Source organism: Talpa europaea (assembly GCF_964194135.1).
Source record: "Talpa europaea genome assembly, chromosome: 4".
In the NCBI taxonomy this organism is placed as follows: Eukaryota; Metazoa; Chordata; class Mammalia; order Eulipotyphla; family Talpidae; genus Talpa; species Talpa europaea.
In genome coordinates, this window is record NC_140070.1 from 32,092,878 (window position 1) to 32,115,535 (window position 22,658).

A 22,658-nucleotide genomic window follows, 5' to 3' on the forward strand; every position below is an offset into this window, starting at 1 on the left:
TTTCTATGTATCTGTACCTATTTTTAAATAAATCTAGTATAATACTGTATATACAGATTTCGTAAACCTTTTATTTATTAATGGTAAGTGGTTTCCTATTTCACTAAATATTCTTTTTAAGAAGGGTTTTATTTGAATTTGTATTTGGAGCCACATAGTATTCTAGTGTGTGGATGTACCTTGTTCATGTAACCTCTTTCTATTGTTGTATATATTGGATACTTAGAATATTTTGTTCATATAAATCATGTGAAAATATACTCTTGCATAAATCCTTGACAATGCATCAGATATGTGATTTATTAAAAAGAAAAAAAGTAAAGCTGAATTTCCATTTTTATGGTACAGTAACCACACTGGGTGTTTAGCAGAGAATCATTAACTCTCTGCCTGCTCAGGTTAATTGATATGGTAACACCAAAGGGTTGGAGAGTTCCTTCCACCATTGCTGTCCTCAGATCTGTTTCTGTGTTCCTAACTTCTTCACACTACGTTTCCTGTACAAACATCACAACAAGTGGACTCATTTTTCTTTTCTTCTCTGTTGATTCTCGTTTAGCCTGATGAAGTCGTCCGATATTGATCAGGACTTATTTACAGACAGTTACTGCAAGGTGTGCAGTGCACAGCTGATTTCTGAATCTCAGCGTGTGGCCCATTACGAGGTAAGGACGGTTACTTTCACTCCATGTTTTCAAATGGAAGAAAGACATGGTTGTAGGGTTGACAGTGTCCCTCCTGGATGTAGGGCAAATTTTAAGAACTACGGGACTTAAGCTTACATAGTCTGAGATCAGACCAGGACAAGCATGTATGTATGGGATTGGGTGAGAGGACCCTGGGGACATTATTGTTAGGCCCTTGCTGCTTCGAAGATTTTGTTTTCTTCTTTATTCTTCAACTGCTACAGACTTGTGGGCTTTCTTTATTTGTGAGATCTGTCATTGCTCATCCTTGAAGTTCCCCTAAGGGACACAGGGCAGCATGCATTAGTGCCAGCTCCTCTTGCCTTGTGCGACTTTGCAGATAAGCTCAGTTGCTTTTTGTTAATCACTGTAGAAAACATGGCGGCATCAGTGACTCAGCACCAATTTCTTCCCCTAGATGGCTGCTGCCCTAAATGTGTTTGTCAGCATAAAGACTTCTCAAAGTTAGAACAAAGTTGTAACGCCAGACACTTTTGAAGGACATAGTTCAGTAGCTTTGGATCTTTAGGATGGAAGAATCTGTGGCCACCTTTTGATCCTCTGTTAGAAGAGAGAATGAAAGGAAAGATGTTGATGAGTTTCTGAAAAGGGAGCACAGCGCCATAGTGGAGTAGAGGGGCAGCTGGGGGCCCCAAGTGCTGAGTGCTGCCTGGCGTGTTTTCTGTTCAAGAGAACATATACCAGAGGGAGCATGAGTTTTCAAGTGTAATAACTTGTAAGTAATTTTAGATTGAAGGGCTTAGCCAGCAATTTTCGTTTTGTCTGACGAGTCTGACAAATGCCAGTTGTCACTGTCACTCACCAAAGTCCTCTGAGACTCAGATTCCTCTTTGCACAATGACAATAATAATAATAACATGCACACATAGAGCTCAGAAGCACAATCAGCCGACCCTGCACATCCTCAGGGTTTTCTGGTGACCTGAGGAGACCTATTGAAATAGAGTGTGCGAATATGCTTTGGAAGCGTTAAAGTGCGCCAAACAGGCAAAATTATATTGTTTTTCATGATTAACTCTGTTTCAGCAATATTTTGAAGAAGGCAAGTATAACTTGGTCTTCAGAGAAAACTTTTGAAAATCAGCATCTGTGAGAAAAAGTTACCATATTCTTTTGTCAATCGACAACTGAATGTTAGAAGTAAATGTGAAGTCAAAAGAATGATCTAACATGGAAGAAATTCATCTTTTAAAATTAAGAACTTTCTAATTTCTGAGGATATTGCTCATCAACACATAAGGTTTAATATAATTTTCCATAGCTAAGAAAATCAGGGGATTCATCATGACTTGGAAAATTCATAGCCTCCTATTAGTCCTTTATGATCTTCCTTTATTAGACTTTTTGTGTTCATTTTTAATCATCTTACTCTATTCTTGAGGGATGAAATGGAGTTGTAGTTTTTTGAATCTTTCCTAATTCCTGAAGTTGCCTGTGTATTATAAATGGTCGGTGAACATTAGTTTGCAAAGATGTCCTGATATCACTGTCCAGCACTGCTATATTACCTGGGCTAGAAAAATCATGTCAGAACTCTGAAAATGACAACTCTTTTTTTAAATACAAAAAAAAAGTTTAACTGCTCAATGAAGAGTTTAGTTATTTGAACTCCTATTTCCCTGTTGCCACACTGTATCTTTGCTGTGGCATCATTTTATTGTTTAGAGGATGTGTTAGCATTTGTTGCATGTGACATAGATGAGCTGGGAAATAAAGCAATGACAATATACCTGCGATTAGCAGTGTCACATATCATCAAAACAACCTTGGATACATTCCCACTTAATGTGGATGGGAACCCTGAATAAAATGTCACTCTTGTCTCCAGGTAGAGGGGGGCCACTTCTTCAGTGAAAATGAGTAGCTCCCTTCTAGCTGGACCACTGCTGTGATGTGACAAGGGCAGGAATGAGGACACCTTCTGTCTTCTTGGTCTTCCTGCTTACCCCAGGAGACTTCCACACTATTTTTCCATCTCTAAGAGGATGGTTTACAGTAGGTGATCTCCAAGGTCATTTGAAAACTGATATTCTGATTCTACTACCTACCCCCTCCCTTAACACCCACCTCTGTTGAAATTGCATGAATAGTGGGCTCTGTGAGTGTACAACCCCATGCATTTCATTGTAATTGTTTTCACTTATTCTCAATACTCTACTACAATTTATTGTTTCAGTGTGATTTTATCCTCTGATTCAACCAGGTAATATTCCCACTGCCCCTTGGGGCAAATCAGTGAGAATTCTCTGTGTACTCTCTGTATGTCCAACTCTAATCATGTTAGTTACTTTAGAGGATTCTGAAGCTACTTGAGAAATAGTATCTGCTCCCTAAATGCTCATAGGTTTCCTTGGGAGGAAGAGCCTGGGTTAGTTCAGTGTGCTATAAATATGCATGTGACATGGAGAACGTGAACTGTAGAATTCCCCTCCTAGGGAGCTGCTGATCTAATTTGATATAAACAGTGCTCATTTTTCTGCCCGTTTGGCTTTCTGGTGTGTGCTATGTTATGCTGTTAACGTTTTAGATCTTTGCATGTTCTAAATTCAAAAGAGTGAGTCATCACCAACAGCTATTATGGTCAAAAATGATTTGTTGGGAGTTTGTGAATTATCTAGGTCTTCATGAATAGGTTAGGTTTAGAGATTACTGGTTTAGAGATTACCCGCAGCTTTGCAGCCCAGCACTCAACTGCTGTGCCACCAGGGGAGGCCCTGGAATGAGAAGTCTTGACATCTACAAGGGGCATTGAGGAGGCCAGTCCAGCTGTACTGTGTGGAGAATTTGTACTGTGGAGGGAGGCCAGTAGAAGCACATACAGTTAGGGTGTGGCCAAGGTGTGAAGAAAAGGGGCTTTGGACTGTTAATATGCTCCTAATTATTTAAGAGCATAAAATTATCATTGAACATTTATGAAAGGTAATTTGTTGTTGGTGTAGTGTTGGGGAAAAGAACAGGGTTTTTTTTTTTTAATAGAGGCATGTTTTATTTATTTTTTTGTTTGTTTTGTTTATACATGCACTGGGTACAGTCAGAAGCGTGGGAGGGTGAGAGAATTCACCAGAGCCAGAGCAGGGAGCAGAGCAGGCAGAAGGACCGAAGTACACTGCTGAGGGGAGCAGCGGGCGGCAGGAGAGATCTGCGTGCCATGTGGGACCCTCCTCTGGTGGCCGGGGAGAGCAGCCGGGGATTGAACCTGCGCTGCAGAGGCCGCGGGCAGCTTCCCAACCCAGCGCTCAACCGCTGCGCCACCAGGGAGGCCCAAGAACAGGTTTTTTGATATGACTTTTGCTATGAGACTAATATATGAGTCCTCTGAAATAGGAGGAAAAAAACACAACAGATGGATTAATGCCTAATAGCTCATGCTCCATTTGAAAGGCTGAACCTTTGTACAAGAGCATAGCAAAACCCTGCATGTGTCTAATGGACCAAACTTTCCATGCTCTACTTTAAAAATCTGTTTTTGGCTATGAAGTTCTGAGATGGAAAAAATGGGAAAATCAAGACTTTATTTTTCTTCCTTGCTAAACATTAATAACATGCTAATGTTTCAGTGGGAAATATAATTAGGTGTTGTATCTGCTCACTAGATGAATAGTCCGAATCATTCCAACAAGTAGACACACAGACATAGAAGGAAGCAGAAATCTTTGAAATGAAAGAGCCTGAATTGTTATGGAGCTTAGAAATAGTTTCCCAGTGAGGCCACTTGAATAGTTTGCTGTAGTTTTAAATGGCAAAAGAGTGATTTTCTACAAAGAGAAAAAGTTGTTGCAGAGGGCGCTTTTCTGGCATGTGGGAAGCAGAGGAGGTATACATGGAAGATCATGAGACATGAAATCAAAATGACAGAAAGATCATTTTTTTTTTTAGTAAAGCTAAAGAAGATGAATGAATCAGCCATAAATGTGCCAGCCCCTATTTCTTGCTCCTGCTTGTGAACCCTGCTATCCCTGGTTGCTGTGCCATGTGTCTCATTAATTGCTTCTTATGAAAGCAGCAGCTCAGATTTCCTGGCACTCCCAAATAAGACTGTAAGCTTCCTGAGGACAGGCAGAATTCACACATTGAGTTTTTCATTTATTTCCATACCACCTACTCTAGAACTTTGCCTGTGGTTGGAGTTCATTGATACAGGATAATGAAGAGGGTTGGAGTGGGGACTGGGGGACAGAAGTGGGGCCAGTTTAAAGGCAACATTGAGGGGTATCTATGTGGGGAATCAATATGTTCCCAGAAGATGGTCATCAAGCTGTCGGTGATGGTCTGATAGTGATATGAAAAAACACTCCCTAAACTGAGGGAAAATCTTTAAACCTCTCTAAATCTTGAAGCAATGTTAGTTCTGGTAAATGAACCCCATTACCACTCAGGCTGGCAGAACCTAGTATTATTTTCACATCAGTGTGGGCACAGGTGCATTGGACCTCCATAAATGCATGCTGGAGCAGATGTTTCTTGTTTCAGATGTTTGGATTGCCCTTCCACAGAACTTTTGCCTTCCCTGGCTTCTGTTTACATGAGGAGACAGTCAAAGGGCACTCTTTTGATTCTTGTAGGCCCAGAAGTAGATGGTATGTAAGTCCTTGGAGGGTAGAGGCAAAAAGGTAAAAATTAAGGTCTCAAATATGTGCTGATTGAACTTTTTTTTGTAGCTTAATAAATTATTTTATTTTTTATTTAATATATATTTTATATCCTTCTTCCTTTTTGTACAGTGTGTGCTTTCTCCCCGTAGAAGCCCACCACCAATTCACCCATGCACCTTCACCATAGTCCCTTGTGCTCTTCCCTGCTATGATCACTTTCCCTCCCCCTCCCATGCAGAATGTCTCTGATTTATATTTGCCTGTTAATTTTGTTTTTTAATGTATTAAAAATATTTTTTCCTGATCCCCTTTTGATTGAACTTTTATGACTTTCTGATGCTTCTAATGCTTTTATTGCCTCCTTCCCCTTAGTCTGTCACAACTTCTTCTCAACTTTTCCTCTCTAATTGCTTGAGTAAGCATATGGGCTGGGCAAGCCCCTTCCAGTATATGAGATTGTGGGTCCATGTTATGTTTCTGCTCCCATTGGTCCTACAGGCACTGTGTACCTCACTTGAGTATCATCAGGGCTTACTGGGCCCACACCTATTCTGGGTATTACAGGTGATATGCTTCTGGAGATGCGGGTACTTACTGCCTGGGGACAATACAAGATCTTTATAGCATTATAGACCTTTGTTCCTGTGAACATGCCTTCTTGGCACCATACTTTGAAAATCAGTATTTCACTCTTTAAGTCTCTTGAAGTAATGACATGCTTAATTTCTCTTAGACACTAATAAAATTTCTGGTGTATTTGCCCAGGTTAAAGCAATTCTGACATTCTCATAATGTCAGAAGAATTCAACCTCTCCCTGATTATTTGATGGTCTTAAACTTGTTTCTGGATCATTTCATTGATGATTCTTGAGCTGCTATAATATTTGTAACCTTTTAAATTTTTATGTTTTATTTTAACATGTCCATTCATTTTATCTTTTATCAGTTGTTTTTTTTTTTTCTTTTTTTTTGTCAAAATAGTTTCCTGGAACACAAAATTATTAGAGAGGACAGTGAAGTTAACAGCAATAGGTTAAAAAGCACTCTCTACCTGGGACAACGCAGACATTGGCTGAGAATAAGTGTCAGATGGTGTGCATGCTTAGTGCTCCTTGGTTAGATTAAATGACCTGTGGGTGACATGAGCTGTCATTGTTGAGGGCCTATGATGTCACTCAGTGGATTTTAGCAGTCATGTTGATTTCCACTGGCTAGAACTCAATCATGGGGTCCCATTACAACTGCAGGGAAAGTTGTAATGTATTTCAGGTGTGAAGAAAAATGGAATGAGTTCAACAAACACATAGGTTTCTCTCCACCAGAGTCTACCCCTCTGATCACCAAACATTAATTTCATTTTCCTTTAGTACATAAAATGCACTCATGCCTTCTCCAGGGTGATAACCTCAAGTCTTATCTGGGCACTGTGTACAGCTCAAATTTCAGGCTCTCTGGGCAGGGAGTGGGCATCTCCATTAGTTGAGGATATAATTTCTTTGGTTCAGTAACTTAGAGTAAAAAAGAAATGTTATTTCATCCCCTTCTACTCCTTGGAGGGGTGGACAGTGCTAACATTTCCCATTCAGAAAAAGGAAAAGACGACCAAGAGGACTGACTCATAATGTTCAACTGCAAAGTTTTACTGGGTCTTCAACAAACAATATCTTAAAATGTCACCACTCACTTTTTGGTGACATGAGATATACAGTAAATGACTTTTCCAACTAAGTCAAATTTCTGGAATAATTCTGTTACATATTATTTATATCTGCTAATGTTTTTATAGGTCTTTTTTTTTTTAAACAAGTTTTTTTTTTTTTTTTTTTAAGATTCATTTAGTTATTTATCCAAGCACTGGGGACAGTCAGAAGTGTGGGAGGGTGAGAGAATGCACCAGAGCCAGAACGGGGAACAGAACAGGCAGAGTGATGAAATACACTGCTAAGGGGAGCAGCGAATGCGGCAGGGGAGATCTGTCGTGCCATTTGGGTCCCTCGCCGGAGGCCGGGGATCGAACTGGCGCTGCAGAGGCTGCGGGCAGCTTTGCTGCCCAGCGCTCAACTGCTGCGCCACCAGGGGTGGCCCTATAGGTCTTTGATTCTTTCATAAAAAACCTGACTCAAAATCAGTAGCAATTAGTAATAACAAACAACATACCCTCAAGTTTTTGGTGTTCTGTCCTTTTCTTCACTTGTTCTAGAACAGAAATACCCAGTTCTCATAAAACTCTTAGTTGAGTACAGAGAAGCTCTGCCTTCCATAGTTTTCTCGACAATAGTTTTGCCAACATTTTACCACTGTATAGCCAGGATCTGCTGTATCTCACCTCTTCCCACTTACTATGTATCTGCTACTGTGCAATGCCAAATATTTCTGTTATAGAGGAACCCCAATTTATTTGTAAAACAAGGTAGGATAACTGTGGTAACAATCTCAACATCTTAGAAATAATTTTTTTTCTTTGCTTACATAATGTCCTAGTGCATTAGTAGGGGGAGATTTTGTGTCATATGATTATTTTAGACTGAAGCTGACAGAGGTTCCACTGTCTTTGCTCCTGATGTTGCAAAATTTCAAAATCCAGATGGCATCTAGGGGACTGATGGGCAATGTGGGTGATTGTGCAGATATTTTAGGGGCCAGACCTGGAAGCGGCAACATCATATCCACCCACACTCTCCTGACCAGAAGTCATCAGGCATTTCTCCTCACTGTAGAAGAAGCTGGGAATGTGGCTATGCTGAGTGCCCAGGAGGAAAATGCAATCATTTGATGAGCACTTAGCATTTCCTATGTGCACTGTATGTACATGACACTCTAGGGGACATGGTGTTAGGGTCTGCTGTAGAGACACTGGCGATTGGGAGTGGGAGTGGAGAAGAAAGAGGAAAGACTGTGCTTCCATAAGCATGCACAGGAACAGATTCCCACAAGTACATGTGTGGAGGTGGCCATGAAGTTGTTACCTGTTTCATTACATTGCTGTATAGGAAACTGAGGCATGCAACTATTGTTTATCTTAAAAGCAAATGATGTGCTATCAAGTTAGGGTTTTTTTCCTCCATATTTACCCCTGCTTAATTGATCAAAAACAGATTTTCCAGTTGAAATTTGGAGCTTTTTTTTTTACTGAGTGGCTGAGTGGCAGAGTGGCATGTCTAATTTGTTGGCTTCCTTTTTGTACCTGTCTTTTGGGGCCAACCATCTTATTTCCTAGACCTTGTGACCTTTGTGTCTTTCAGGGGGTAAAGGGCCTCTCTCCTCCATGTGGCCTACAACCTCCCAAGGAGGCTCTCCAACTGTGCACTGGGGTTGAGGACATATTGGTTTCTCTGTGGATGTTTGAGAGAAATCTGTTCGCTCTTCTCCTCCAAGAAAAGTCATTTCTCAGGAAAAGTTATTTCTATTCCTGTTTTCTGCTTGGCTTTTGCCACTAAATTCATGGTTACATCTATCAGCTAGACAGAATTCTGTTCTATGCCTTGTTGGTACACTTTTCCTCTGTTTATCATTTTCTTTCTCCTGTTTTATTTTCAATCTGTATCTCTCAATTATTTATCTTATGCTTTTGCATTAGTTATAGATATTTTTTTGGTATGTCTTCTTAAAGACTGTGATGAAAAGGTAGAGTATAAAATATATAAATGGCTAATATTTTTATTTAACATTTTATTTACTTTTTGAAGAGTCAGTAAACTCATGTGATTTAACACACAAGAAGTATAAAAGACTATGTGATTTGAAAATTCTTCCACTATTCCATAACTACTCAGCTTTCCTTTTTGGATAATCAATATGACCAAATTTTTTGAAGTGTTTTTGTATATAAATAGAATTTAATCTTTTCCTCTTATATATTTTTCATAAATGACCCCATGTTTTACTCTACATTTTTTATTTGTTTTAGTTGTGGCATAGGTTCTCATTATGCATGTATCATAATTTGCAAATAAATAGTCATTGAAATACATGCACATATTTTTAAGATACTCCTCTGTTCTTGGGGCACTTAGGTTGTTTCCATAACTTGGCTATTGCATATAGTTTGGTGATGAACATAGGTATGCAGGCGTCACTTCATAGTAGTGATTTTCCATTCTTTGAGAAGATACCTAGGAGTAGACTTAGTGGATTGTCTGGTAGCTCTATCTTTAATAATTTGAGAAATCTCTATGCTGTTTTCCATATGAGCTAAACCAGTCTGTCTTCCCATTAAAAGTGTCCAGGTTTGTTTTCCTCCATGTCACCAATACTTGTTGTTTCTGTTCTTTTTAATATGGGCCATTCTTTCAGATGTGAGATGGTATCACAGTGTGGTTCTGATTTGCGTTTCCCTCATCAGCATTCCTTCACGTGCCTGTTTGCCATCTGTATGTCTTCTTTTGAGAAGTCTTTATCTAGCTCTTCTGCCCAGTTTTTGATTGGGCTATTTGTTTTCTTGTTGAGTTGTATGAGTTCTTTGTAGATTTTGTATATTCTTGTCAGATGCATGAGATACAAACATTTCTCCCATTCAGTAGGGCATCTTTTTGTTTTGATGCAGTTTTCTTTTGCTGTGCAGAAGTATTTTGGTTTGATATAGTCCCATTTGCTTTTGCTTTTGTTTCCCCTGCTGTTGGACAATGAAATACTACTCAGCTGTAAAAAATGATGAAATCATGCCATCTGTGATAGCATGGATGAAATTGAAAGGAATTGTGGTCAGTCAAATGAATCAGAAGGAGAAAGACAAATGCCAGATGATTTCATACATAAATGGAATATAGAGGAATGAAACTAAGACAAAACTAAACCAAATGGTCCCCCACACCCCATAGAAATCTGACTGTAGAATTGGGGCCACTAGTAGGGAAGAACTAGGGGTGAGGATCAAAGGGGGATGAGGGCCCAATGAACTATGGTGGAGGATTTTGGATACCCTGGTAGTGGGCATGATGTGTTAACATACATCTGAGGAGGTATGAACCTGTACAATTAAATAATACAATAAAAAGAAATACTTGTTGAATTGATTGATAATTCCTTGATGGCCTTGACAAAACCCTGGTAGAAACAAGATTTTGTCCCTGTGAGCATTTGTTAAGTAAAGTACATATTGGTTGCTTTTCAAATCCTGATTGCATATTGATTGGTTATTGACAGTGACAGTTTTTCTTCCAGTTTTCCATCCTCAGCATTCACTTGAGAACATATATTTTGCTAACTTCCAGTCACTAAGCCATCTGGGCTTGTTCATTTTTTTTTAAAACAAGATATTAGCAGACAAGGGATTCTTAAAGGCTAATGACCTAAGTAAGTGGACTTGAAAATTGGTCTAAGCCATTGTCTTTGCCTGCATTTCTTTTGTTGCTTGAAGAAGCTGTTGAGGACCGCTTGTACTCTTTCTCCTCTGTGATTTGAGAGCTGAATTAACTTAGGTTTTTACCAAGAAGATTTAATTTTGAGAATTTTCTTAACTTTGAAATTCATCTCTTTCTCCAAGCATCATATAATGATGTAAATGGCCTAGTCAGGCAGTGCCTGTGCCACCTTCTCATTGCCCTGGCAGTGCGTCCTACTCCATACATTCTTAACTCCATACACCTTACCCCTCACCCTCTCTTTCAGCTCTCCTAGGCTCTAGGAGACTGACTTTGTTACCACTGTGGCAGGTGCCAGAAAGTGTCTTATGTTCAGTCTCTGCTGATTCAACTATAGAAATAGTACTCCTTTTACCTTGAAAAACCTATAGGCAGTTTGGAAGTTTTAGATATTACTAAGACCAAATGAAGAAAAATAGAACAAAATTCCTTTCTATCACTGCCACAAATACCTCCTCTGGGCTTCCAGATGACCTGTTATGACCTGGTTGTCATGACCTTGACCTGATTCTGGCCGTTTCCCTACCTTCTAGTACAAGAAATTCCATCCTTTTAATTTTTCACCAATTTCATGTAGCTCTTGACTTAGAGTTAATAAGTTTATATTCTGGAAACTATCCTTTCCCAGGTCTTGCCCTCTTCCTCCCCAGTTTTTGGTAGCTCTAAAGCCAGCCCCCAAGTTTAACTTGGGGAGCCCTACATGATGTTGTCACTTGCTTTAAAACCCCAAAGTAGCATCTTCCTTTTCCATTTCATTGAAAGATTCATCTCCTCCTCAGGGCAGGAACAGTGGGCCTTGCTATGAAAAGTGCAATTGGGGTACACAGTGTCAGAAAACCCACGTTGTGAGTACGGGCCTAACCGAGCCGCTGAGCTCTCCAGAGTACAGTTTGTTCTATAACATGGTAAAGCCAGGGTGGGCTTTCCTTTTATTTTCACTCTTCATACCCACCCCCCACCCCCCGCTCCATATCCTCATGGATAACTGTTTTATTGGGGTTGATAAGTTTTTTATTTATATATGTTCTTTAAACTGTGTGTCCCTTTGTGGGCATGTATAATTTCAAGTGAATTTTATCTTAAAAAAGTCTCAGACTTACAGGAAAGTTGCAAACATGGTGTAGAAGATTTCTGTATACCCTGACCCAGTTCTCGTGTTGTTACCATCTTGCATTACTATAGTACATTTGTTACAGCTAATGAACCAGTATTGATATGTTGTTTTTATTATATAACAGACATTATAAAGTATGAAGTCTGTACTTTCCTTATTCAGGTTTTTGTAGTTTTACACATTGTCCTTTTTCTCTTCTAGGATCCCATGCAGGGTTTCACATTGCATGTGGCCCTCATGTCTCCTTAGACTCTGCTAGACTGAGATGTTTTCTCAAACTTTCCTTGTTTTTGATCACTTTGATAATGTTGAGGATTGCTGGTCAAATATTTATTTGAGTGATCCTCATGGTGTTTTGTTTGATGATTTTTTTTCATGATTAATCTGAGGCTATGCATTCTTGGTGGGTGGGGTAGGGGAGAAGAACCCAGTTCATCTGTCCTCATCTCATCATATCTAGGGTCCAGTTCTCAATATGACTCATCATTGTTAATGTTGACCTTGATCTCCCCACCTGAGGGAGTATTTATCAGGTTTTTCCAAGATAAAGTTACTCCTTCCCCCCCCCACCCCCCAACATTGTTCTCTTTGGAGGGAAGTCATTATGCATTGTATAGGCATTACTTTTTAATGTATACAAATGGCATTTTGATGTGACTCTCATTCTTTTTTTTAAATTTTTTATTGAGGTAATGTTGGCTTACAACACTGTAAATGATTCAGAGGTATATGTTCATACCTCTTTAGATAGATGTTACCACACCACCCCCAGCACCAAGGCACTCATTGTCTTCTGCAATGGTCCACGAGACCCCTTCCTCCCTTTGCTCTCCACCCTCTAACCTACCCCTCTGATAGCCTCAATTCTGTAATCAGATTCTATGGTTGGTTTTGGCATAGTTTTGTCTGTTCTGTATTTTTGTTTCTCTATATTACACATATAAGTCTTTTTTTTTTTTTTAAGATTCATCTATACACACAAGAACTGGGGTACAGACCAGAGGGGTGGGGTGAGAGGAGTCATCATAGACAGAGTGGGGAACAGAACTGAAATATACTGCTGAGGAGAGCAGTGGGCAAGTGAGGAGAGGTCTGCTGCGCCATGTGGGTAGCTCCCTGCCTGGGGATTGAACTCGAGCTGCAGTGGCTGCAGACAACCCCTTGTGCCACCAGGGAGGCCCGGTTTTCCCTTTCTGATTTATTTTGCTTAGCATAATCCCTCCAGTTCCATTCATGTTGTCATAAATGACAAGAGTTTTAAATTTAAAAGAGTTTTAAATTTAATTTAAAGTTTTAAATTAAATTTTAAAGAGCTTTATTTTTTTAAGTAGCTAAATAGTATCCCATTATGTATATATCCCATATCTTCCTAATCTGCTCATCTCACTCTTATCTTGCTATTTCATTCAGCACAATGTTTCTAAGAGCCAGCCTTGCTTCTCTACATCTGTCTAATCTCTTGCTTCTAACGGTTGCACAACACTGCATAGCGAGCATCTATCATATTTTGACTTTCTCATTGCTACAAGGATGGATAACTTAGATTGTTTCCAGTGTTCTTCTAACCCAAGCAATGCTGTGACAAACCTTTTCCTAAATAACCTTTGTAGGAATTTCTCTGAGATGGATAAGCAGACAGAGTGGAAATTGTGCATCATTTCTTAGTTTGACTAAGCCTTGCTCAGTAGAAGGCTGGTACATGAGAGTCCCCATATCCATAACTCTGCTCATAATGAACTTTGTTCAGCTTTCTGATTTAAGAACTGAGCTGATATTTAATATTTTAAATTGCATTCTTTTTTAAAAATTTAAACAACTTTTCATAAACTATTAGCTCTTTTATTTCATTTTTATGATTTCTATTCCTAACTTTCATTAGCTTTTCTATTGGTTGGTTGTGTTTTCTCTTTTGATGTCTTCATATATTCCTGTTGAATTGAGACTTTGTAGATCTTTTCCCAGTCTGTTACCTTGTTTTATCTGTTCATGATGCCCTTTGTTAATTGTGTTTAGACTTGTTAGTTTTTATAATACAGTTAATAACATTTTTGCCTTAGAGTTTATAAAATACTCATTAATACAGCATAAAAACATTAAGTGTACTTAATATACAGTAATACTTCTGTTTGACAACTTTTTTTTCATACTCACATCTTTTAACTCTATTCAAGTCTACCTTTACATATATTGTATAAGGTAGGATTCAGTTTGGTTTACTTTCATACAGCGAACCAGTTTTCCTATCATCATGTACAGCCCATTCTTTACCCAAAATTTGTGCTGTCATCCTTACCATATACTAATTTTTCAGTGAGTCCTTCACATAAATCTCTTTAGTCCATTCATGATTCTGTTTGTCCATACTGTGTTTAATTCCTATGCCTTGGTATTATGTCTTAATATCTGAGAGCAGTAAGTCACATCTCTTTCCTCTTCTATTGTAGAGTTACCTTTGATATTTGGGCAGTGTTTAATAATGCTTGAATAAATAATTTCAGTTGGAATTTTTGGAATTCCATCAAACTTAATAATTAAATTTGAAGAGAATTGATGTTGTTATACTATCAAATCATTTTGAAGTTATTCTTTTATTCAAGTTTAAATAATTTTTCCACTAAAATTTCAGAGAAATATAACTTAATAAACACACAATACAAGAATGCACATATAATTATTGTTTAACTTGGTCCTTAGTGATATATTTATACTTTGCCTATAGTTCTGCCAAAGATCATTCAACTAAATTGTGACCATGTTGAGGACAAGGGCCATAACTTTCATTTCTTTTCCCTCTGTACTGTATCCCAGTATAGAGGGCCGTAAGGAATAACACAATTGACATCCAGGATCAACATACTATTGAAGATTTTTTTCTGGCCTCCTCTTTTACATTTCTCTTTCTTTCCCCCTCTCACTTTAGTGATTGCTTTCCCCTTCCATCTGTTTTTCTTGACACCTCCCCTGGGTGAGAATGTGAATCTGGCCATGTAATAGTAGCTTACACCTACCTCGTCTTATACAGCAAGGCTGAGCACTTATTTTTTTGCACTTTGGTGTATTTCCTCTTGGGGATGAACAATGTAACTTAAAACTCAGCCCTGTCAATAAGTCAAGGTGAGTTTTCGGCTTTATACAGCTGCATTCCCAACCATTAGAAAGATGTTAACATTTATTGCCAAGCTGTCTCTTAAATATCCTGTAATAAAAAGCTAAAATATGCTGTCTTTTTTCCTTTCAATTTCAGCCCTAAGCTGCATTTTCATTACCACATTTTCTTTGCAAAGTGCTATAACAGTCTTCATTGAAACCTTTATTGTTTCAGGTGCTCCCATAGTGGTCTCCTTTGAGCTAAAGAAAAAAAAAATATTCTCTTAAAAGAAGGAAAAGGAAAGTGTTATAGTGGATCCTCTTTATTTTCGTAGTGTCACATCTAACGCCTGTCCTATTGAGCTTTTCAATCTGCTTTTCAATCTATGTAATTGTGATGATGCAGAGATCTGATTTGACCTGCACTATATCCACATCCATATAAAAATAAGCTATATGATAATGAGATTTTCCTAGTTTAAAAGATATTTTAATCTGATTGTGTCACCATGCAAGGAATTAATCAAGTCATTTTCCTTGGAACTGTGTGTTGTGTGAACACATAACTACGATGGAAAGAAATAATTAAAATTATAATGCTGAATAAGCTGAGGGTACAAAAAAACCTTGTGCCCTTTGCTGCTACTACTTCAAGAACTCAAATGTCTTTGGAATGACTTGGTATGCCTGAGATAAGATACTGCTGAGTGGTATTTATGGACTGATCAATATTCTGATTCTCTTGAAGAGGAAACAAAGTTTTGAAGTTAATCTTATGTCACTGGGTCTCCATGGCATTTAGAATTTTTCATGAAATGTTTTCTGAATAAAGGAATATGAAGTAATGTTTACAACCTAAGCACTTTGCAGATCAAAATATATTTGCTCAGAAAAGCAGTCTTGTAGCTAAAATATTAATGTGGCGGAGGTACACATTCTCTGTTTAATAAAAATAAGAGCCACATTGGATTTTAAGGTCCAGAGCTACTGTTTAAATCTTTAATGACCTGTCACACCTACCGTACAACCTGCTTCACTATCATTCAACATCCTCAGCCTTTTAGGGTTAATTACAGAATTCAAGAGAGTATTATACTGTCCCCTGAGAATATTATCTGAGAAACAGCAAGTCTCTTCTGCTTGTTTTTGGGACAGTGGTGTACAGGACACACAGGTTAATTTTCCTATATTTAGGTCAGCTCTGAGCAGAGTACTTGAGAGATGGGTGACTTGCAGCTGTTCCTGAGTATTTTCCTCCAAGTTAGGGGTGTTATGACAAATACCCTGATGTTTACCTGCATTTATTCTCCAACATATTTTTTGAACCTCAATGTCCTGTAAATGCACCCTAATGCATTCCATTTTCTTCCTCTACAGGGATCCCTAGCTGAAGAAGACAAAGATCTGGCACTTGTTTTAGGTAGGGAGTGAAGAAAAAGGGGCAGGAATGATAACCATACAAATGAGAAAGGTAGCTTGAGAGATGCATAGCAACGTGCCATTCATCACGGAGATTTAGGATGACTTGTTTAGAAAGAAAATGCAATTTGACTTGTTCTCTATTTAATGAAATGTGAAAATAATAAAAAAGAAATCTGCCCCTGTTTTTTTCCTGTAGGCTAGATTTGTGTATATAATATATTTAATAATTGAAAAGAGGAAATGTGATTGCTTAATATCCAGAACAAAGCCCCGATTATGGCAGCACATCTCTGAAAATTAAGGCTCTTCAAGGTCACACTTCAGAAAGCCTTGCTTTTTTGGGTTTGGATGTTTGTCATGTGTGGTATCCTGGAAGTAGTGATTCATGTCTTCAGGAAATAGTCATTTTTAATGCACTGAATTAAACTAAAAAAGAAAGCAAAGCCCTGATAGTTAGATGCTAGGTATTTAATTCCTGGATGCTTAGAGGTTTGTAACTCTAAGAGCTCCAGTGAATTTTCACATGCTATCGGTTAAATACCTGCAAGACACATTGAAAGGTGTTTCTTGAGTGGGGTTCATGGATGTAATTGTGGGATTCCAGAAATTCTTCTAGATTTCATTTTTTTAAATTATAATTTCTAATGCATGTATTTTACCAGGTATAAGGATGAAAGTTTCACCTTTCCTATGATTTCAAAATAATGTTTTTCTATTCCATGTGTAAGTGAAACCATCTGATAATCATATTTTTCCTTCTGACTTACTTCACTTAGCATTAACCCTCCCAGCTTCATCCATGTTGCCACAAATTACAATAAATGTATACAGATATATTTTATACGATATGACTTTAGTTTATTAAATTATTGTTTCTCAGCCAGAAGTCATTAGATCCTTGAGAGTTTTGTTCTTCCAGACTAGATATAATATCTTTGTATTTGAGAAAGTCTGGTTTAAAATAATACTGTATATTGGAGCCCACTTCCAATCCCTCCTTCTGGGACTTAATTTTTTAAGTATTTAATGAATTAAAAGATTTTTAAAATTGAGCTAATAGGTTTACAAATCTGTAAATTTGTTTGTTATGCAGATTCATACCTCAGTATCTGTATGTACCACCCCACGTTCACCGTCAAACCTAGTTTCCATCCATCACCATCCAGTGAATCCCCTCCTCGCATTCTATCATCAATCTAATCTGTCATCTTAATAATCTGAATCATTGACTGACCCACTTTGGAGATCATTGGCACAAGCAATTAAAAAAAAAATTCAAGTCCAATTTTTAAAGTTGCTTTTGTGCCAGTAATCTTCAAGTGAGTCATCCAAAGCAGATTATTAAGATCATCACTAGATTGATTGATTTAATGATTGAGTCATCCATTTCTTGGTATGTTGGTGGTATTAAATTTTTGAAAGTTGCCTTTTGTGTATTCAAATTGAAAGCCGTTTAGTGGAGCCCTCGCTGGTAAAGGAGACAAGATTGAAAATTTGGAATAGGAACAAAAACCAACAACTTTGTTTCCCTTGTCTAATTCTTTGTTCTCTGTCCAAATAAATTAAATGTGTTTATCTCTGTCCATGTATAAGAGAGAGTAAGAGTTTTTGATTATCTTTCTCTGTTTCTAGCAACAGAAATAGACACAAGAAGAGATAAGCTTGACTAGATGCTAAGGACAATGCCTGCTGGGAACATGTCCTATTCACAGTCAACTGAGGAGAGCTGATATGAAAAAGCCCTTCAAATGGTTGAAATAGTTTAGAAACTTAGAGTGTAGGAGGGGAGTTGGTGGAGGAAGGTTTGTGCACTAAAACTGCTTATTATTTTAGCTACTATTTTATTCACTGATAAAACATTGTTTTGGCCCAGGATGAAGTCCTGGAAAATAAAGTTGAGAAACAGTAGTGACTGTAGTAAAGGTAGGGAAAAATTAATCTCGTCAGACTGCTGCTTCGGGTAAGCAAGTACGAATTATTTGCTTTGTCAATGAAGTTTTCCTCTATCAGAGCCAACAGAAGTTGCAAGTGATGGGAACTAGCAGAGCCATCAGTGGGGACCTCTGTGTGGATTTATGCAGCATATGGAAACTCAAAGGCAGCCCTTAAAGGCAAAATCAGTCAGGGAGTGGAAATATTTATTGGCTTCTAAATGTTCTTTTCTGCTTTTCAGCAGTGTCTTCTTTCATAGAACTTGAAAGCAAGGCTTGAAAAATAAGATTTCCTACTCACGTTGGGCTGTCATATACCCTGGTATAAGGACCTTGGAATAGGGCCATACAGGTTGGCACCATTTTATCCCACTGTAGGACTTGATAAATATTTGCCAAGTGTGGAGGGTGAGGACACTAGAAAGTTCTTCCTGGGAAGTGTGCTGGGTATTAATCTGCAGATCAGGTCTCTGAGCATAGTTACCCCAGTTCATTGTCGAGGCAAGTTCTCTGAAGACTTGGACTGAAGAGAGAGAGAGGAGGAAAGGAATGAGCAAGGGTATCCCTCAGGCTGACTGAGCCTTCCTTTCCCAGGTTGTTTGGAGTATAGTAGTTCACCTTATTTGTGGGAATATGTTCAACGATGATGCTAGCAGGTGCCTGAAAACATGGGTAGTAATGAACCCTATGTATACTGTTTTTATTTTTCATATACACACATACCTATGATGAAGTTTAATTTATGAATTAGGCACCCCAAGAGAGTGGCAACAATAGCTAATAATCAAATAGAACAATTTTAACAATATACTATAATCAAAGTTATGTAACGGGTATATGCCCTTGTGTGTTTCCCCCTCCCTCCCTCCCTCCCTCCCCCCCCCACACACACATGCTCACATACTGACACCCTCACAAAACACCTTTTTGGACCTAATAAGTTCAGACAGGTAGACCAAGGGAAATTGGAGCCGTGGATATGGGGGACCGCTTGTATACTATGTCAACAGTCAACACCCTGCAGAAGGTGAAGACTGGAGCCGCTAGCGCTGCCTCTGGTAGGAATTCACCTCTAAGGCACCTGCCTGTACCCTGGCTGCCTGTTCTAGTGTATTTACTGGTAGACCCATGTCCAAGTGGAGGATGCTGCGCTGAAGGGTGCAGGGCTGGCCGACTGACTCTGTGCCTGATGCGCCTCTCTACCCAAGGTCTTCTTTTTTTTTTTTTTTTTTTGAGGGGGGGCTAGGTAACTTTTATTTATCTCATTTAATTCTTTTTTGCTGTTTATTTTTTTATTTAAATATTTTATTTTATATAATTCTTACATCTTTTTTCATGTTTGCACAATGTATGCATTTTCATTTTGGTTATATTCCCCATACAATTGCACCTCCCCCCTTATTTTCACTCTAGTCCTTCCTTTCCCAAGGTCTTCTTTATGGAAATGGCTTTCTTTTTACAGAGGACTGGGCACTGTGCCAGCTCTTATAGGAATCCTCTCAGAATATTCTTTTAATGACTCTTGAGGAGTCACTATCATGATTTTGCATTTGTCCTTTGAGAAATGGTGGTTCAGAGATATTATGTATTGGCTCAGCTGTAATACCTGGGCTCTGTTTTTTAGGAAATGCACCAAATGCTGCCTTCCTTGGTCTTGTTACAGTCCCCTTTTGTCTGTCGGCGCAGAAGGGACAATTCCGTGAACCTACACTGCCCTGTGTATGTGCCAGGCCCTGAGCCTGGGGCCCTGGAACACAGATGAACAGCATTGCTTCCCTCACTGCGTGGGGGTGCCTGGTGGCTGGGATAAAAGCCTGCTTGTTCTCACTTCCGGAGACACTCTGATGGGTGAATCTTTAGGTTGGGTGGATTATCAGGCTGAAGTCCCTGAAAGGTGAGCAGGGCTCAGCAGAGTGAGTTTTCTGCAGTTAGCTATGAAGAAAGGGGATTATAGGCCTAGGGTACAAAAGCTAGACGTCAGAGGCATGGGGACAGCTTGGCTATGTTGAGGTGCAGAAGGGGGAAAGTGAGCTGACCATGTCCAGACCAAGCTCCTGCTTGGGGCCCCTGGAAGTGGAGTCAAGGTGAACAGGCCAGCTCAGGAGGAGAGTGGTCACTGAGGCAGGGGACAGCTGGCAGAGCACAGCTGGCGCCTGCTTGACCCGAAGCACTCAGCATCTTCCCTGACATCCAAAAAGAGGAGAGAAAACAAGATGACCTTTGACTGAAATGGGAAAAGAAATTTCAGGTCGGATTGCATGAAGAAGCAAAAGGAAATACTGTGGAAAATGCTTCAGATTTACAAATCCAGGCACTTTTACCTCCCCCTGGCCAGGGTAGCATCTGTGTGGGGCAAGGCAAGGGCGATGCCATTCTAATTAGTGCACTGAAGGCAAAACTATAGGTCTCTGCAGTTTGAAACCTTTTCCCTTCTTTCTTCTCTTGTTAAATACCACCCAGACAGTGACAAAAGACTGGGTGAATTTCAGGGGTTGCTGGGGACGGGGTGGGCAACTTTGTGAATTGCCGATGTAAGCACTTGCTCTTCACCACCTTTTCCTCCCGTGCTGAGCAGTACGGAAGGAATCATCAGAGACGGAGTATCTCTTGTTGGCCCCTTCAGTGCTGCTCTGAGTAAATGGCTCAAGGGCCATTTCTCTGAAAGGAAGACACACAGTTGGGCAGGACAGGCAGCAGTGGGGTGCTTTCTGCATCCTGATCCTCTGTTGTGTGCTCTCTCTGTGCCTGCATGCTCTGCTCTAAATGTGGCTTTCGCAGTAATTTAAGTATGGTGTGGAAACTTCTGCTTTCTTTTTAGTCTCTCAAACCCCAGGCAGCCAGCCAGAGAGTAGAGCCTGAGGTTGTGCTAGTAAAGTGGGAGCACAGCCTAAACCTCTCCATCTCACACATCCAAATGACTATTGAGGGCTTGGAGTGATTAGTATTCCATTGTGTATACATACGATGGCCAGACCTACAGGGAGAAATCTTATATTGTCAGAAGATTAACAAAGATGTAAAACAACGGTCCTTCATTAATTAAAAAAGAAAAAAGACTTTGAATGTAAAGGAAGAGATGGAATGCCCAACATGGAAAACTTCAAGTCCGGTCTGTATTTGTAAGCGCTTCTTTTGCTTTTCACATCCTTTTTGTCATAGGTAGGGACACAAACCTGTCTAGGTAGTGTCTTGTGTCAACTCTAAGTGGCTTGTGGTGATAGTTAATGGAATATAAAACACTATTTTTTGATGCTCAGGAATGCCACCCATTTGCAATCTGCAGACAGAAAATGTTTCTTATAAAGTATGGGGAAATTTTTATATGCAACGTTACCGTAATGGATTATATAAAACTAATCTGGACAGAAAGTTTATACCCTGAGTCCCAGAGTAGCAGACCTTTAAATCAATACTCCACTACACTGATGAGAACAGTTTCCCAATTGATGTATCAATGCAGCCTTCAAAGCAAAAAGGAAAGCCCCTGGGGAAGAAGCAGGTATGACACTAAATTCTCCCCTCCGCCTAGAGACAGCAAGGCTTAGAATTGAATTTCTGTAACTGTAAATTCAAAAGCTAACTATGTTGCTTAGAAATTGCACTAAAAAGTAGTCTCATGGTCTGGTGATCGTGGTATTTCATAAGGATACCTTTGAATGCCTGATGAGAAAGATCTAGTGGAATATTGATCCATGCCTTCAGGTGCTAGTTGCATAAGGGCGTCTTTGCAGGAATGTAATGTAGGGACAGTGTAACCTCTGACCATAACTCTGATAGATTGCCCTCTGGTCAGGTAGATTGATGTGCATGACTGTACATAGGTTAGGGGTATCAAGAGAAGGGTTAACTCCAGAGTAGATGTGTGATTGGATAGGGGTCTGTGAGTGGTGACCATTATGACAGGGCCGTAAAATGCAATTGCTGGTGAGACTATATTGAGCAATTGGGGACTTATTAGTGAAACCATCTGATCCTGGGCTTTCATTTTTGGAGAGACTTTTGATTGCTGATTCAATTTCCTTGCTTGTAATTGGTCTGTTCAAATTTTCTATGTCTTCCTGATTCAGTTTGGGAGGTTGCATGATTCTAGTAATTTGTCCATTTCTCCTAGATTTTCCAATTTGTTTGCATAGAAATGTTCATGGTAATCTCTTATGATCCTTTGTATTTCTGTGACATCTGTTGTAAATTCTGTTTCATTTCTGATTCTATTTATTAGCATTTTCTTTTTTCCTTAATGAGTCTAACAGACATTTGTCTATTTTATTTTTTCAAAGAAACAGCTTTTCATTTCATTAATCTTTTGAACTGTCTTTTGATTTCTATTTCATTTATTTCTGCACTAATTTTTATTGCCTTCTTTCTAGTGGTTCTTGACTTAATTTTTCTTTTCCTATTTCCTTAAAGTATAAGTTTAGATTATCTAATGTGTTTTTTCTTATTTC

At 39.0% G+C, this 22,658-nt stretch overlaps 1 protein-coding gene across 1 annotated transcript in view; it reads left to right on the plus strand.

Annotated features, from left to right (window-relative positions):
- Positions 1–563: 563 nt before the first annotated feature.
- ZMAT4 (zinc finger matrin-type 4) overlaps positions 564–22,658 on the plus strand; it is a gene marked incomplete at both ends in the record, with an annotated part of 215,381 nt that continues 193,286 nt past the window's right edge. The window contains one exon of the mRNA XM_084231451.1: positions 564–665. Coding sequence (XP_084087577.1) covers positions 564–665 — 102 coding nt within the window. The remainder of the gene's footprint in view (positions 666–22,658) is intronic.